Raw genomic sequence first — 16,869 nt, forward strand, 5'->3', positions numbered from 1 at the left:
TTAGCTATTTCTAAATATACCAACCACATCAAGTCCTAAAATTTATAATGCAACAACAGACCCCGAACTATTTTTCTTCACAATAAATTACAAATATGTAATTTATGTATGGATGTGTTACAAGCTTTTAATATTCACCAGAATAATAAAAAACAATGTTTATGTGTTTAAATGAAGATATAATATAAAACCAATGTAAAGACAATTTCTAACTTTTTCCTTTCTTGGCCAATACTTGTATTAAATAGGAAACAGAAAATGGAAACTCTATAGATGATCAGGATTGTTTCAGGTTTTCAAGAGAATAAAAAGCAGAATGTAAACAAATAAAACATTAAATTTTATTGGCTGCATTAATGACAAATATTTATTATTAGAAATGTGTAAAACATACTGTGGAGTACATGGCCTGTGGAAGAGGCCTAAATGAGTACAAGGGAATACTTTGATCTAGTATTTGTATAAGAAGGTAAAAAATAATCAATTAGAACTTACTTTCTATGAAAACAAGCAATAGGAAGTTGTTGTAGGACCATTTACAAGGGCTAAGGAAATAAATCCTAAAAGTGTCTCATATGCTATTTTCTCCATTTTCTTTGGGAAAGACAGGTTGGGAAGGTGAGTAGGAAGGGTTGTGCTGTAGGCGGAGTGGTGGCTCAAATGCACAGAGCTTTGGAAGGAGATGAGCCAGTCCTCAGATGCAACCCATTTGGTCTTGTACTTTTGTGTATGTCCCATTTGCTGAAATATTCCATACAGGAGAAGAGTGGATGCTGTTTATTTTTCACTTAGCAAGGCCTTGAACACAGTTTCCCACATGATCCTTAAAGCCAAACTGGTGAGCGAATGGGTAAGGGAAGTGTAAGGTGGGTGGAAAACTGTCCAGACTGACAGGGTCAAAGGCTGTGATCAGCACTGTAAGGTGCAACTGGAGGCTGGTTATCAGTGTCTGTCAAAGGTCCTGAAACAAACACTGTTCAATGTTTTTATTAATGACTTGGATGACAGGACGGAGCGTACTCTCCGCAAGTTCACAGCCAGAAAGCAACTGCTGTGGAGCAGGTGTATTTGATATTCTGGAGGTCAGGGTGCCTTCAGAGGGACCTCAACAGGAGGAACAGGCTGAAAAGGAAGATCATGACATTCAGCAAAAGCAAATGTGAAGTCCTGCATCTGGGATGGAATAACCTGTGCAGCAGTACAGGCTGGGGGCAACGAGACAGAAAGCAGCTTTCTAGAAAAAGACCTGTGGACAGCAAGTATGTCCTTGCAGCAAGGAAGGCCAACTACATACTGAGCTATAGTAGCAAAAATGAAGGCAGAAAGTCAATGGAAGGGATTTTCCCCCTCTATTCAGCAACTGAGAGTACACATTGATGTACTTTGTCCAGTTTTGACCTCTCCTGTCCAAGATAGACAGTGATAGACAGGACTGAGTCCCCTGAAGGGCCATCATGATTATTTAGGGGGTTGGAGAACAGAATGTATGAGTAGATGCTGAAAGAATGGGCCTTGTTTGGCCCTAAGAGTAGGTGGCAGAGGAGAAATCAGATAGTTTAACTACTGAATGGGAAGGTATAGAGAAGATGGGCTTGAATCTTCTAGAAAGTACACAGTGAAAGGATAAGAATAAATTGATACAATCTGGAACATGGGAAATTTTGACTCACTATAAAAAATTTTTCATTGTGAGGGTGAGCAAATATTGAAAAAGGCAGTCCAGGGAGGTGCTGAATCTCTACCACTGAAGATATTCAAATTTCAAATGGTCACAGCCCTGAGAAACTTCATAATGCTCAGAATAGAAGCTTTGAACCTGTTTTGAATAGGAGTTTAAATAAGATAAACAACAATTGCTCTTTACAACTTATGATTCTGTGATCGTACAATGCTGTCTATTTACAACTTGATATATTAAGAAAATAATTTAAATTACTAATTTGGCATGTATAATGCCACTACGTAGTATCACTCTTCTTGTCATTTACAGTGACCTTTTTCTAGGAGAAATGCAAGGTAGGCAGAGGACCAGATCCACAGATAAGAGTGGTATTAAGATAATTAAGATAAGAGATGTGTATGTAACAACCAAACTACTGTCGTCTATAATCTTTATTCAGGCAAAGTGCTAACTAGTAGCTTGGACTGTAAAAAGTAAAAACTTTGATCTGGTCAAGATCAAGACAAGTGCTTGAGAATCTTTTCCTAGTCTTAGTCTTTAAATCTAATTGAGGCTCATTGCTGGCTCTCTTCATTTGCATTCTAGTAATAAGATCTAATCATACTTTCCTTAATTGGCTGTTTAACAAGTCAAAGTATTCATTTTTTCTTCCTTAGCTTTTATTTGTTTAGCTTAGCCACAAAAGCATTGGCACTAACTTAAAAGGTTTACTTGCTTAAAAGGTTTGGTGGAAGAGAGTGGTAAATCTGGCAGCTATTGAGTGTGTTGGTCTTACCCAGCACTACTGGTTTATTTAGACACTTGCTGATGTACCTTATTATTTTTAAGATGAGGACAGTTCTTAAAAAAAATGTATCCAAAACTATACAAAAACACTAACATTAATCTTAAATTCATTTCAGGGTGGAAAGTAACAACTCAAAAAACCTCTGTCCTCAAATTCTCTAATATAATTTTCAGGTAACTTGCATGACTGAAATTCATTGGTAAGACAGATGAAGCTATTACATACCATCAGATGTGTCTGTCTGTGGAGAATACCCCTCGGATAAGTTAAAGGTCCCATTATCGGTCCAAGATACTTCCGATACATCTGTGTCGGACACTGACATCTCTTTGGCAACGACTGCAGGACTAACCTACGTGGAAAAAAGTTCCATACACGGTATTCTTACGTGCAAAAAGTTCACACTATAGGAAGCCAACGCTTAAGATAATGAAAAAAATCCCTCTTGTATGTCATAGCAATATGAATCACCTCCTATTTAAGCTTTATTTGTAGAAAAATGAAAATAATAGTATACAGTGCCTAGAAGTGAAGCATCCCTCTTTGTAATCACTGAAAGCTGTATTATACTAAAGAAGCGTAAAAAATTCCAGTTATTCATTCTGACAGTAATATCCTACTGTAAGAAAAGCAGAATGAGCCTGCAAGTACAAAATATGCATAAATGTAAAGAAACAAGTAAACTTGGATCAAAAAAACCAGCCCATTATCTGTAAAACCATAAAAAATTAGTTAAATAAAAAAATATTATCCTTTGCTAATTTATCCAACAATATTCAATTATGTCAGCTACAAACATATCCCATGGGATTTTTTGTTTCCAGAATACAAAGCCACCTTCAGAGTGATCACTGTCAAAGTCAAGCTTTATACACTACTCATCAAATACCGCATAATAATTTCCATTAAGATGAATTTTTTATATGAATCAGTGTTCTGATTATAATAGAAAAACCTTTGCCATACAGTTATTTGGAGTACTAAGAGAAAAATGAGATATTTGAGTGTTCCAATACATATCTAGAATGATATTTATAGATAATATACGTATTTACACTAGCATTGAATATTAACAAACAAGTGATTACAAAAGTATCTGACAAATTATGTAGGGTTTCTATGAATGTTTTCCTTTTACATTTTAATTTGATAAACATTAACTGCAATTTCACTGTTTCAAATAAAAATAACCACCTTTGCTATTAAATATTAAAATATTTTAATCACTCCACAGCCAATACAAAATAAACACATTAAACCATTACCTTGAAGGCCAGAAGTCATAAATGCAGTAAGTCAGTTAGCATAAGCCTAAAGGTGGAGACTATGAATCACTTCTAAAACATACTGCTTAGTTCAGGAACACAGCCTTCTGGGCAGGTTAAAGTCTTCCACAGAAGAACCGAGACAGTAACCTAGATAGTCTCCCATTATCTATATTGATCTTAAAAGCAAGACAGGGATGACTGAAAAAAAGTCACCTTAGGACACAGAGCTGATATGTCTAATTCACTGTCATCTTCTGTGGGTTTTGTTTTTGCTGTTTCTGAAAGAAAAAAAATATATTTTTTATCCTACTCATGACAATGGATTTCCAGGTTCAGTGTGTGTTCTCTGTCACACAGCTTGTGCAGCACAATAACCTTCCACCTGCTGACGCAGTGCATCCTTAACGTAATATGCTACTCAGGTGAGGGAAACAAGGCTGAGTCAGAGACTGGATGCTTATCAAAAGACATTGTGCAGCAGCCAAAGCAGGAGAGATAACGTTGCTCTGAAACGCATTCCAACAAATTTCTTTACCTGCAGTGTACTTCCTTCAGGAGTGTCTGTTGCTCACCATAATGTTACCTGTCCTGGCAATAAATGTCTATCTTTTAAACTCCATTGCTGGTACAATGGACAGGTTAACGTATTGCTAGAACAGGCTGTGTAGTTATCCCTCCACATTACTTCTACATGAGAACATGCAATTTTCTGGATAATTGCATGCAATCTTCATCCACTAAACCCTTCTTCTTTGCGCCCAGCTACCCTGCATTCACAGTCATATGCAAAGAACCCTCTGAAGTCTGGGAGAATGTTGGTCTTTGCAGATGAGCAGAGACACAAATCTCACCTCCTCTGTCTGGGAATCTTTTAAACCGATATGAAACGAAACACACAGTCAGAGTATTCTTGGTTGCTTCTTTTTGCAACTTGCTTTTTCCTCTCTTGTGCCAGCACAAGGGCTTGTGAAGCTATGTGGTGAACCCAAGTGCCAAAGCAAGGTAGGGGACCCTGACTGGATTAAATTAAACTGCAGGGCAAGATGCAGGAAAGAACGCATCTAACCTCAATCATTTTCCCAGTGCTGGCTTATGGAATTCATGAAACAAGTCTAAACTCTTCCTCTGCCAGTTTCACTTAAAAAAACTGAACAATGTAAAATAATACATGAAGGAAAATTTTCAATGCATTATTCCTTATTTCTGGCAACTACTGCATTACACATAAGAGAAGGGGAAAAGACAGACGGTGGTTCTCATTGGGTCTAGGAACAGCACATTGCATGGTTAATGGTTACAAGAAATGCATGTTTTAGAAGCAGATGTAAACTAACTAAAAAGGGTAGGCTACCTGCAAGTAATGGACTACATTACAAAGGTTTAATTATCAAATGTGCACAAAAAACCAAACTAAACATAACACTGTTCAGATACATATTTTTCTTGAAATAGCTTTATTGCTTAAAATCTTAAAGTTTCCAATGTTAAGAAAATTTCAAGTGAGAGTTGAAATTTTGTTTTAAATTGATTTCTCCCCTTTCCACCTAAAAATTTTTATTAACTTGTAGCTACTATCCTATGGCAGTTCTTAAACACTTTTTGAGTATTTGGGGAAGAAAACAAATTCTTTCTGCTGTGGGGAGAGAAACCAAGGAGGATTAAGATACTGGAACAGAGTTTTGTCTCTTATTGAAAATTCTGTTATGCACTTATTTTGAGACCCTTAAGTGAGTCTCACTCCTGGATAAGTTTGCCTTATCTAAACAGCTACAAGCATTGCATGCTTACAGCAAGTTTTTTCAGAAAACTTACAAGCAGTACATCTAATAAAGTATGAAAAGCTTGCCTTGCTTCTTTCCGTGAAATAGTAATTTTTGTTATCATACCCAGACGTCTGACATACACTGTCACCCCTTATAAAGCTAATAACAGTACCAAGGTTAAAAGCGAGAAATATCTTTACGACTGGCTTCTCAGGACAAACCAAACTGTCTGCAAGGTGAATAAAATTTTCTCTGCATACAGAAATACATTATTTGGGACTATAATTAATTACTCACCAAATCTCTCTTTTTTCTTCTGGTTGATATATTCCACTATTCCAAAATCTAGTTTCATCAGAACAGCCTTAATTTTGCTGTACACTTTCTGTCCAAATTCATTGCACTTAAGGAAGGGACACAAAAAGGCACACAATACTGTGACAAAAATGAAGACAGAGAAAAATTGCATTGAAATATCGCTGTATAAGAAGTTAATAAAGCTTAAACAATGCCTCTGCATACAATAACTACTAAATTTTTTTACATAAAAATGCGCTGTGAAATCCCATATCAGACAAACTGTTAATGTCAAATTCAGTTTCCAACAGCCATTCTTACTCATCACAGAAAATACCATTGCATTCCTATCAATTGACATCTTTTTTATTTTCAGTAAGGTACAATTTATGATCATTATATCATTTATCACCATCTTGACTTAGCCTGATTTTGTTATCTTGACCCGAGAAAACATGATTATGCAACATTGTGCCGGAATCAATATGCCGAAAAAAATAGTAAGCTGACTTCCTTGTGACAAAATATTGTTAAAAGTTTCTTACTTATATCTAATCTAAATTGACCGCCTTTTAGTTTAAACCTCTTGTCCTAATGCAACAGGCCATGCTAAAATGTTTGTCCCCATCTTTCTTATATGCTCCCTCTAAGAACTGAAAGGCCACAAAAAGGTCTCCCTGTAGCATTCTCCAGGCTGAACAACCCCAACTCTCTCAGCCTGACTTCACAGGAGAGTGCTCCAGCCCTCTGATTATCTTGGTGGCCTCCCTGGACTTGATCCAACATGTTCATGTCTTTCTTGTCCTGGGGAACCCAGAACTGGATGCAGTACTCCAGGCAGAGCCTTACAAGAGCACAGTAGAGTAGACTGGAGTAGATCTCCTCCCTTGACCTGCTGGCCACACGGCTTTTGATGCAGTCCAGGATACAACTGGCTTTCTCGGCTCTAAGTGCACATTGCTGGGTCATGTCCAGCCTCTCAACCACCAGCGCCCCCCAAGTCCTTCTCAGCAGGGCTGCTCTCAATCCCTTAATCCCCCAGCCTGCATTGATACTGGAGGCTGCCCTGGACCCAAGTGCAGCACCTCGCACTTGGTCTTGCTGAACCTCATGAGGCTCCCATAGGCCCACTTCTCAAGCCTGTCCAGGTCCCTCTGGACAGCATCCTGTCCCACAGAGATTGGTGTTTTCTGGAAACTTGTGTGTGTATGTAAATAGATATAAATAAATAAATACTTCCTATATAGAGATCAAATAATGAAGAAACCACATACACAAATCATGACTGAAAAAGAGACTATACTTACACAAGACATAGGAGAGGACAACTCCAGGAATGTAACTTCCCAAGACAGTGAAAAATGTACATATGCTGCAGACTAGTAGGCAAAACTGGTAAAAACATTAAAATTGACCATTAACACTTTCACTATTTAACTGTTTAGATAATTTTGTTAAAAAGAAAAATGTTGCATGCTAAATCATAACTAGAATTCAGTGCAAAGTTGAAGATTTTAATTTTAAACTGGGAAATACTTTTAACGCTTCTGGTAAAAATAAGCATCAAACATTCCATTTTGGCTAATTAGGATGCATCCTCTCTTCTATTATAAAAGCATGCTATTTTTATTCATTTACTGTAAAGGTTTAACAAGCTCACGGTTATTGCTAAAATCACCAGAAATTACTTCACCCTCATTAGAAAAAGAAAGACTGAACAGTTTATATGCAGGAAAAACAACTCACTAATTGCAATATTACAATACATACTTACTGCAGGCTTACAAAAGCAAAACATCCTTCCTATAGCTACAGTTCTCTCCCCTGTTGTGTTACTTCGTGAAACTGTTTTCTCTCATATGCTGGCAAGCATTCTCTTGATGCCTGTTGGCTACTCTAGCATCCCTGTTAATGACAAGACTGAGCTGAATTTTCAATATAAAATTCAAGATTTGGTCTTTGTGGCGACTGAGACATACAGTGCATCTTTCGCAACTGCACAATGCTGAGTACAGAATTGATCTGTTGGAAGTTTACAGATAGAATCTATTTGCTTTTGGAGCTAAACTGCAATAAAATGGCTATTTCAGAAAAATTTTGCACACAGCATCACTGCCTAATTTGCTTCTAATTATAGCAGTAAAATAATGACACGACTTAGAGAATGAGGTCAGGAAAAAGAAGGGAAAATATGCTGTCAAAATTAGCTTTTCTAAACCCATATTAGATATACCTTAACATACAGTTACTGTGTCATGTTACCACATGACAGAATTATGGGATTGTGTATACTGATACTGCATTTCCTTACTTCATTATATACATAATTCTTTTAAGTACATTTATTGTCCAAAGTATATTTATTTATATACTATTTATATACTTTTAAGTATATTTATTTATTTATTGTTCAAACATATAACTCCTCTTTGCATAATTTATTCATTTTTTAAAGATATTTCATCCTGTTGCTCATCTGTATTTTCAGTCTAAACTGCTAATATTTGAGCGTGGTACTACATACATTCTGTTTGCTAATTCTGAATGGCATATTTTCAGGAAGATTTTGCGGTAAAACTAACCAAGATTAAAAGAGGAGAAAAAGCCTCCTAATCTCCTTTTAACTTGTATTTAGCAATACAAATATAAAAATGAAATCTACTATTGCCATAATATACTTCTACATTATTTATATTATTCTTTGGGGAAAAAAAATCTGCTTCACTTTTGACTAGAACTAAGTAATGATATTCTTCCAAGTTGGAAGGAAAAAACCTTATTCTTGCTTGCCTCTTCATGAACTGGGTTCTCCAGCTCAGTCTTTCCAGTAAAAAAAAAGGAAAACCACCAACTATAAGTGTATAGAAGAAAAGTTATCACAATAAAATATGAGGAACTCTCTTCTTACATTAAATACTTGTGCAGCTATTCCTGAAGACTACAGTTATTTGAGGGGAAAAAAAAAAGTTTATGTTCAGGTACATGCCTACATGACTTTTTTTTCTTTTTAAAGTTTTTATTAAATTGTTATGTTTTAAATTTCTTTTAAAAAGTCCATGGACTAACTGGTGAAGTTCCAACAGCTGCATGAGAAAGGATCGTATTGCTATAAACTCTACTGTGAACAGCTTTTCTCACTGACTCCCTACCCATGTTCTCCACAGCACAAAAAAGCTAGCAGAAACTCATGACTTAATGTATCAGAATGAGCATTTTATTTTTCAATTTTTCTGCTTGCTGGCTTGTTTGTTTTTTTAAAATTTATCTCACCTTTTTATTAAACCATATAGAACTGTTAATCTCACTTGGGAGTGCTTACCTTGCCGGGATTTTGTTCCTTAAAGTGGGACATTTCTTGAAGAAATACAAATAAATTCATCAGTGTTTCTGAAATGCACTGATTTATTCTGGGTCTGTAGTCTTGCCTGGAATCGATGACTTTCCAGCTGAGTAAAACAAACAAAAATACTCAACTTTGTTTACAGCTCATATGAAAGTTGAAACTAGTTGAAAACACCATGTTGTAAAGCCATAGCCTCTGGCAATCCAATGGGTGCTGCTATGCTAGAGACACCTGTACTTGTTTAAACATATTTTATATAAGGCTAATTTGACCTTTTTAAGCTAAAAAAATAATCTGTTCAGTAGTAGCAATTCTGAGTCTCCATACAAGCAATTACCAAAGAAATGACTGCTTATTCATCATGGCCATACAAAGACACTGAGTTCAAGGGGCTGTCATCTAAATTAAGCAAATGAACCCCAAACTTGTTTTTTAATATTATTTTTTCTTTAAAAAATATACCACAGTATTTTCATTGCCAAAGGATGGCCATACATATTAACACATTTAATTTCATGCATATAATCCTTCTGCTTTTTCTTTTCTATTTTTTGTCTTGCTCTGCAAACTATCATGATGAAATTGTTATCCAACCTAGAAAAAAAAATTGCTCTTGAAGTCTTGATTCAGTTCCTTACTAAATTTTAATTTTTCCATTTTATTGAAAGGACTGTTTCTAAAGTTTATCTTATGACTGTTCAGTACTTTCAATAAAATAACACTCCCCCTCCCCAAAAGCTACTGAAGAATTTGCTGAAACCCATTTGAAAGCATATGTATCTATCATATTTGGGGCTGAAAAGTTTAGACAATACCCAGTTTAAATGGTCACATTGTATACCTTTGTGGAGTAGACAAAACAACTACAACAAAGACGTTTATGAAACAACAAATGAAAAGAAAAACACAGACTGGCCAGTCAGTGTCAAATCAAACTGGTACAAAGTACGGATGAACCACTGTGCAAACACTGAGAATCTGAAGTAAATTCTACACCAGCTGTCTTTTGCATAATATACTGCTGAGCACACACAGCTTCAATTCCAGTGAATGCAAGTCAGCCATGAACTACCCCAGCTATTTTATGGGATACATAACCCATTACATGTCCTGTGCATCACTGCCTTAAAAGTAAACATTCTGTGATGGGTGGATTGAATTACAACATATATCAAAATCTAAATTATGGAAAAAACAGCTATACAATTGTTGGTGCAGCAATAATACCACACTCACAGGCTGTCAGATCAAACTGTCAACTCCTATCAGATACACAATCTCCGCAGCCTTATTTTTGTAAAAATCAGAACAATTTCAGTCAAAAATGCCTAGTTACACACCCACGGAGTCCCTTCCCCTTTCTCATGGCTGTATTCGGTTCGCCACCAGGTGGTGACACAGCAGCGCCAGGACCAGCGCAGGGATCTTCATCACATGGGACAGGAGCAGTGCAGGGGGGTCACAGCATCAATGCCCAGGGCACCGTGACCTACAGAAAACTGCTATTTCAAACACGGGGTAAAACTCATTGAAGTCCAAAACTCAAATCAGTGTCTAACTCCTGACTTTATTTTAGTACTATTGCGCTGCAGTGGTGTGATTTCTTCTTACATTACAAAACATTCAGGGTGAAAGATTTTTTTCCCCATTTTGAGAATCAACAATGAACTATTTAAAATAGTGTACCTCAAATGCATAGGGTGACATCCCCATGTCTTGGACTAGGTGACTTTTGCAATTTCCCAGCCATGCATTGCACTACGTGCAAGTATTTACCCCTGACAGAGGATGTAAATAAAACCATAAAGGAACTCATGGAGATCACTGCAGGAGCCCAGTTAGAGGGATCAGCACAGTTACACAGAACTTTATATCCACAACAGAGATTTCAATTTCCATCATCTCTGACACTTAGTTGCTTGAGAAAAGTAGCATACAAGGGTTTTGTCTTACAGGAACTGCAATTTTCATTATAGGATAGGCTATTCCCCTTAAAGAAGCACTGCTTCCAGCTTTTGTAAACCATTCTGCACCATTAATCAGTATTTCAAGAGTTGCCTGTTTATTCCAGTGTTGAAAACCTATTATGACAGTATTCTGAATTACAAAATCCTTTTACAGATTTTTACTCCTACCCTTTATTTAAAATGGTTGACAATCAAAGTTAAGCTTAGGGGAAGCACAGAGCAAAAACAGATAGGCCTGATGCCTACTATCAAATCAGAGCTTTGAAATATTTAGGACATTTGTAGATAGTAATTTTACTAATTTTAAGTTAATAGCAAAAACCGAGGGGGGGAAGATGAAAGCATAAACTACAATAATAATGCAAACTATTTTCATATATGCTAACCACTAATATAAAGACAATATAGATTAGAGAGGAGAAGGTGTAATAAGGTACAGTGGGATAACTAATAATAATTCAAAATAAAAACACAAATTATGCAGAAAAATGGCACACTTGTACAGAAAGTATTCTGGAATTGCTTTACTTGGTTGTTAGTAATGCTTTCTTTAGCCAAGGTGTTGAAAGTATAAGCTGAAATTCAGATTAAATTTAAACTAAAATCCTACATGTTTTGGTTCTGTAGTCCACATGTAGTCCATTGACAAGAAGACAAGTAAGAAGAGTGGATGGTACCGGTGAAGTTTGCTTAAAAATACTGCAAACCCTCAACTGAGCTCCACAAAAGAATACTTGGCAGTTTTTTGTAAGCCACAAGAAATCATAAGACATCTTTGTCAGTTCTACTATAGCCACAGTTTTCTAATTTGCAGGAAACGCCAGGGACTATTCTGAAGCCTTATTCTGTTCTTACACAATTAGTGGTGTAAGAAAGTCAGCTTGCTGATCTTCAACGTGACAATCAGATGCATGTGCTACCTCTTCTTGTTCACATCTCTCAACCAGCCCTGGTGACATCTTTCCCAGAGCCCACTTGAACTGTAGTGCTACCCGGAGACCAAAGGGTTCAAACAAGGGGAAAGCAACAGAGATCTTTGTGAAGGGGGAGTGAGAAAGAAAGGAGGTCCATCATATAACTGTCCGTACAACATACAGTGGTGTGTATGCAAAGACAGAGAGGTTATGTCATGCCCCTGTATATTAGTGGAGTTAACTTACAGTACCCTAATAAATGACTTAAATGTGAACCCTATATTTCCTGCCGAAACAGCTTTTGGTACTCCTGTCCAGGTGCTCCTTTTGGGATATAAGCAGCCAGCTGTCCCTGAACACCTTAAAGGCTTTTGTGCACAACTTAGAAAGAAGAAAGTTTTATGTCACATCACTTATCCTGAGTTTCATATGAAGTGCTACACTTCCATTCTAAAACTACTGTCAGTAAGACTGAGGGTGTTCAGAAAGAAAATAAATTACTCATATCTTTCTGACTGCCTATGGCCTCATTTCTACAACTGAGCAAATACATACCCTGTTGCCTGGTAGTTGCAAAAAAGCCTACCCAAAACACACTCCTGCCCAGACGCTTCCACCAATCACAGTCACAAACTCTGGCCAGAACAGTCAGTGGCATTACATTCTCTAAAAATGACTGATGGTGTCATGCTCTCATTTTGTATCTGGACATCTGTTCAAGCAAAGCCCCATCACATTTCTCTCAGAAAGGTCAGCAGATCTCATGTTACTGCTTTAAAGATCTTTTCGTGATGTGCTGGATTTTTTTTAATTACGTGTATACAGTTTTATATGTATCTCCTGTAGACATGCTACTCAGAACTGCAGCAGTGACAGAGTACACCGTGATGCGCTGGAGCTGAAGGACTGCACCTACATAAACATAGAGTTAGTAATTATAGAGCTTCTAAACCCTCTTGATTTCCCAACTGTAACCACACATGCTTGAAGCCGGTACAGACTGTAATTTTAAGGGTAACTTAGAACATACTAGTCAAGGCGGAAGAGCTGAAAGTTACATTCCCAAAGATATATAAATCTACTAATAGGTAATATGGCTATTTTGTAGCTTTTTAAAAAGTGTATCTAGAACTTACAGAATGGTGTAACTTAAGGGAACTGGATACCTAAGGACAAACAGGGAACCAGGAGTTCAGTATGAAATTTAACCAAATGAAATCCAAAGTATAAGCTGTTAGCAAAACCCAGTCAAGCAGGTTTACCTTTTCAGAGCTTCAACAGATCTCTGCTATGAGGAAAGAAATCACCTCACTGCAGAGGGAAGTGATCATAATGATGCAGTTATCCTCTCCAAAACATAAAATAGTGTAAAAAGCACATTTTACAGTTAAGTGTATTAAAGTGCAAATAGCAAACTGTCTAAAATCTACTATTGAACTGTGTAGTAGAAAACAACGCACTATTGATTAGCCTTATTGAAACACAATGTAACAAATTTGTGGATGTTATGTGCACTATGTGGAAAGACAGAATGGCCAGCACCACTGAACTCACAGCATAGCATCTTAATGACATACGTGGCTAATTTTAAAGGTGATTATGGAGAACCGTGCTCTATCCTGTGCCACTTTTGGATCCTATGCAATCGTTAAATATACTAAAATAATTATATTTGTGTCATGTGGCTATGACCTAGTCAACGAGACCTGCAATTTAAATGAATCACTGGGGCACCATGTAAAATCCTGCTTGCTTCAAAGACTTCCACAAAAGGATGCTGTGTCACTGAAAGAAAAAGCAATACAGGAAGCATCCACAAATACAACTGTTCTCATACTTCAGGAAGAACCTTCATCTACAACCTTCTTGCTACAAACTCTACCAAGCTTTTCTAATAGAAATCTCTCCAGCTTGTAGATATCCATATGCACTTTATTTCCCATTGCTAATCTGTAGGTGCTGTACAGGTTTAGGCTCAGCAATGTGTAGTACTATGGCAAACATCCTTTAACTGATCACAATTGACCATCCCTTCAGTGTTGAGGCTTGGACACACTTGGAATCTCTAAGATATACACACAGATCTTGTTTTTAAATTAAAGCCGGAGAATGTAGTATCAACCTCAAAGAGCAGCTAACAATATTTCCCAGTTAAGAAATTTCTTTTAATTATAATATCTCCTGTAGTTCAAATACATTATTTGTAACATCTAAAGTAATTGTTAATACTGTGCAACATTGCTTCTCAAGCTCTTAAAGTATTTTCTCCTGACCTTATTATCTAACACTTCAGTTTTGTGCTTTTTATTAACAGTGAGTCAGTCCAATTCACTGTTACTGGTTTTTTTCAGGGGAAGATGTGGAATAAAAAGCTGAAACAAAGATGTTATTTCACAGCTTTCAGTAACATGCACGTCCTTTGTATATCCTGACCAAGAAGATTTTTTTCTGTAATATTACTGTACAAGAAATATGTTTAAATCATCAGCATTTGATAAGGCTGGATGTGCCTTTTTCAACAGACTGCACAGCAGACCAGTCAGGATACTTGACTTTTAACAAAACATAATATAAGCAACCTTTCATCCCTGACTCTATACACTTCCTGCACGGTGTGTTGAACTAAAGTCATAATGATATTTTCTTCTCTTCAACTGACATGGGAACATTTTACCACTGGTGTGCTGCTAGACAATCAGCAATCCTATCAATGAAGGTGGTTCTACTGCTTATATTACCAGTCAAGAACAAAGTTTTCTGAAAATGAAAGCAATCCTATTCTTATAAAAATCCACTGAAGTGTTCTGCAAAGAGATAGGGGAACTCATCTTTTCCAACAGATTGCTTAAAAAACAAAAAAAAAATAGAAAATGACCCATTGCTACAAGGACTGTATTTTGTAGGGAATGTGTTCATCTCTTCTATTCAGGTATAACATCAGTCATCTTATAAGTCTTAATAAGGAGCTGCACTGTCCTTCTTTAGCTGACCAAACGCAAACTGGTTGATTTCAGCTTTTTTGAAGGCAATTCCACAAGTTCCTCAACATAGAATGTTAAATATTGTCACCTTTTGCTGAATATCCTGCTAAACCAACCAAAATATACTCTAACTAAATTTGGGGCATTTTATTGTCCAGCTTCTCTAGAGAGACTCTCATAAGCAAATTGGTAGGCCAGCTCTCATGGGAAACTCTTCCTTTGAAGTACTCCTGTCCGGTTCCCCTGAGAAGAACACCAGCTACTACTGCAGTTTGAGGTCATTCAAAATGTGATCTGATAGTCAAGTGCTATTAGTCCAAACTCATGATTTAGTCAATTTTTAAAGCATCTCTTTGCATGAAAACTGAGTGTTTGACTGACATGTAAATACTATTATAGACTTGCTTTCTGTTTAGCAAAGACTACAGTGCTATTACTATGCGCTGTTGTCTTTTTACCAAGACAGGACAAGCACTGGGATCTTCTCGGTCAGCTTCTTGCTTGTAACAGAAACTGGTTACATAAAAAAGACATTTTTATTGCATTATTTTTGTTCAGAAAAGTAAGGAAATGCCTTCCTAATCAACAGGAATATAGAGTTCCATTTGCAGAACTTTAAACAGATCTGCTCAGCTGTTGGAAGCAATTCTTTGCGATTTATTTTTCTCCTGCAAAGACAACTCTGTTAACCATTTTTCACAAAATCAATTAATTTTCCTCCTTCACAGCCTCCTCATTCTTCAGCTGGGATACTCCAAGTTCAAGGCCTTTCAAAGTCAAGCAGCTAGGAAAGATGAGCTGAGCATTCTCTGAGTTGCAGGGCAGCTGCACAAAAAAGGAAAACTGGATTTTCAAGTGCCAAAGAATACTTTTGACCTGCAAAAACATAAAACCGACTTTCTGTGTAACATCACTAGGTGGCTTTAACTCTTTCTGTGCAAAACCTCTTTTTGACTCTTTTCAAAGGGTTTTAATGTACTTTGTAGGAGTAGGTTATTCCTTACTCTGAGGAAATATTGTATTAATGAGAGTTCCTGGCATGAGCTAACAACTTGTTCCCTCCATTTATGCAGAGAATTCAATCACAAAAGAAAATAAAATACTTTAGATTTTATTAACTAATACTAGCAGAAGAAGCAAATATTATTCTATAATTACAATTTAACATGCTTTGAGTAAATAAATAACATGCAGATTTGACTTTAAACTGGATCTTCATTTTTCTAAGCCCAAGCAGATGCTGGGAAAGGTCATGCACTATAAAACTGTAGTTCAAAATCAACTGGTCCAAAAGAATGTAGCTTTCTCTCCCATTTTAATTCAAGTCATAAAAGGTTCTGGCCACCATCCTTTTCAATAATAGGCAGGTGAGGGCGATTAGAACAACAGACATTTTTATGCTCTTGGTATCTCTCTGAACACCTAAAGCCATGTGCTTCCACCACTTCAGGACTGATTATTCACAGTACCTTTTATACATTCTTGACCATCGTTTCTCATGAGTTGTCAATTTTTTTTAAAAAATACAGTATACCATCTTACACTAAAACTATAGGGGACCTGATGATAAAGAATTACTGGGGGAAAATACCTCCTTATGCTAAATTGTTTTCAATCCTCTACCTTCGGCCACGTATTTCCTCACTGCTCTTCATCTGTTACCACCCAGGATCATATGACAAAACAAAACAGAAGATATGAGTGGGTACCTAATCTTCACAATCCCTAGCTCTTTTACTAGCCTTACTAGGAAGTATTTGTGCCTCTGTTTCTTTGCTTGTTGTTCATTGAAATTCACAGTATGACTAACAGACTATTGACCAATGCCACGTATTTAACTCTGATGTAACTATGTTCATGAAATACAC

General features: G+C 36.6%; 1 protein-coding gene across 2 annotated transcripts in view; it reads right to left on the bottom strand.

The window, feature by feature from the left end:
• The window catches only part of RETREG1 (reticulophagy regulator 1), a 65,937-nt gene that overhangs the window by 4,501 nt on the left and 44,567 nt on the right, over positions 1-16,869 (bottom strand). For both annotated transcript variants that reach the window (XM_039383053.1, XM_039383054.1), the window contains 5 exons: positions 9,116-9,242; positions 7,104-7,188; positions 5,797-5,934; positions 3,950-4,014; positions 2,694-2,820 (listed from right to left, as the gene is read on the bottom strand). In XM_039383053.1, the coding sequence (XP_039238987.1) occupies positions 2,694-2,820; positions 3,950-4,014; positions 5,797-5,934; positions 7,104-7,188; positions 9,116-9,242 (542 nt within the window). The remainder of the gene's footprint in view (positions 1-2,693; positions 2,821-3,949; positions 4,015-5,796; positions 5,935-7,103; positions 7,189-9,115; positions 9,243-16,869) is intronic.

Source organism: Pipra filicauda, unplaced genomic scaffold (assembly GCF_003945595.2).
Source record: "Pipra filicauda isolate LSUMZ 115617 unplaced genomic scaffold, ASM394559v2 scaffold297_size1274073_pilon, whole genome shotgun sequence".
NCBI lineage: Eukaryota > Metazoa > Chordata > Aves > Passeriformes > Pipridae > Pipra > Pipra filicauda.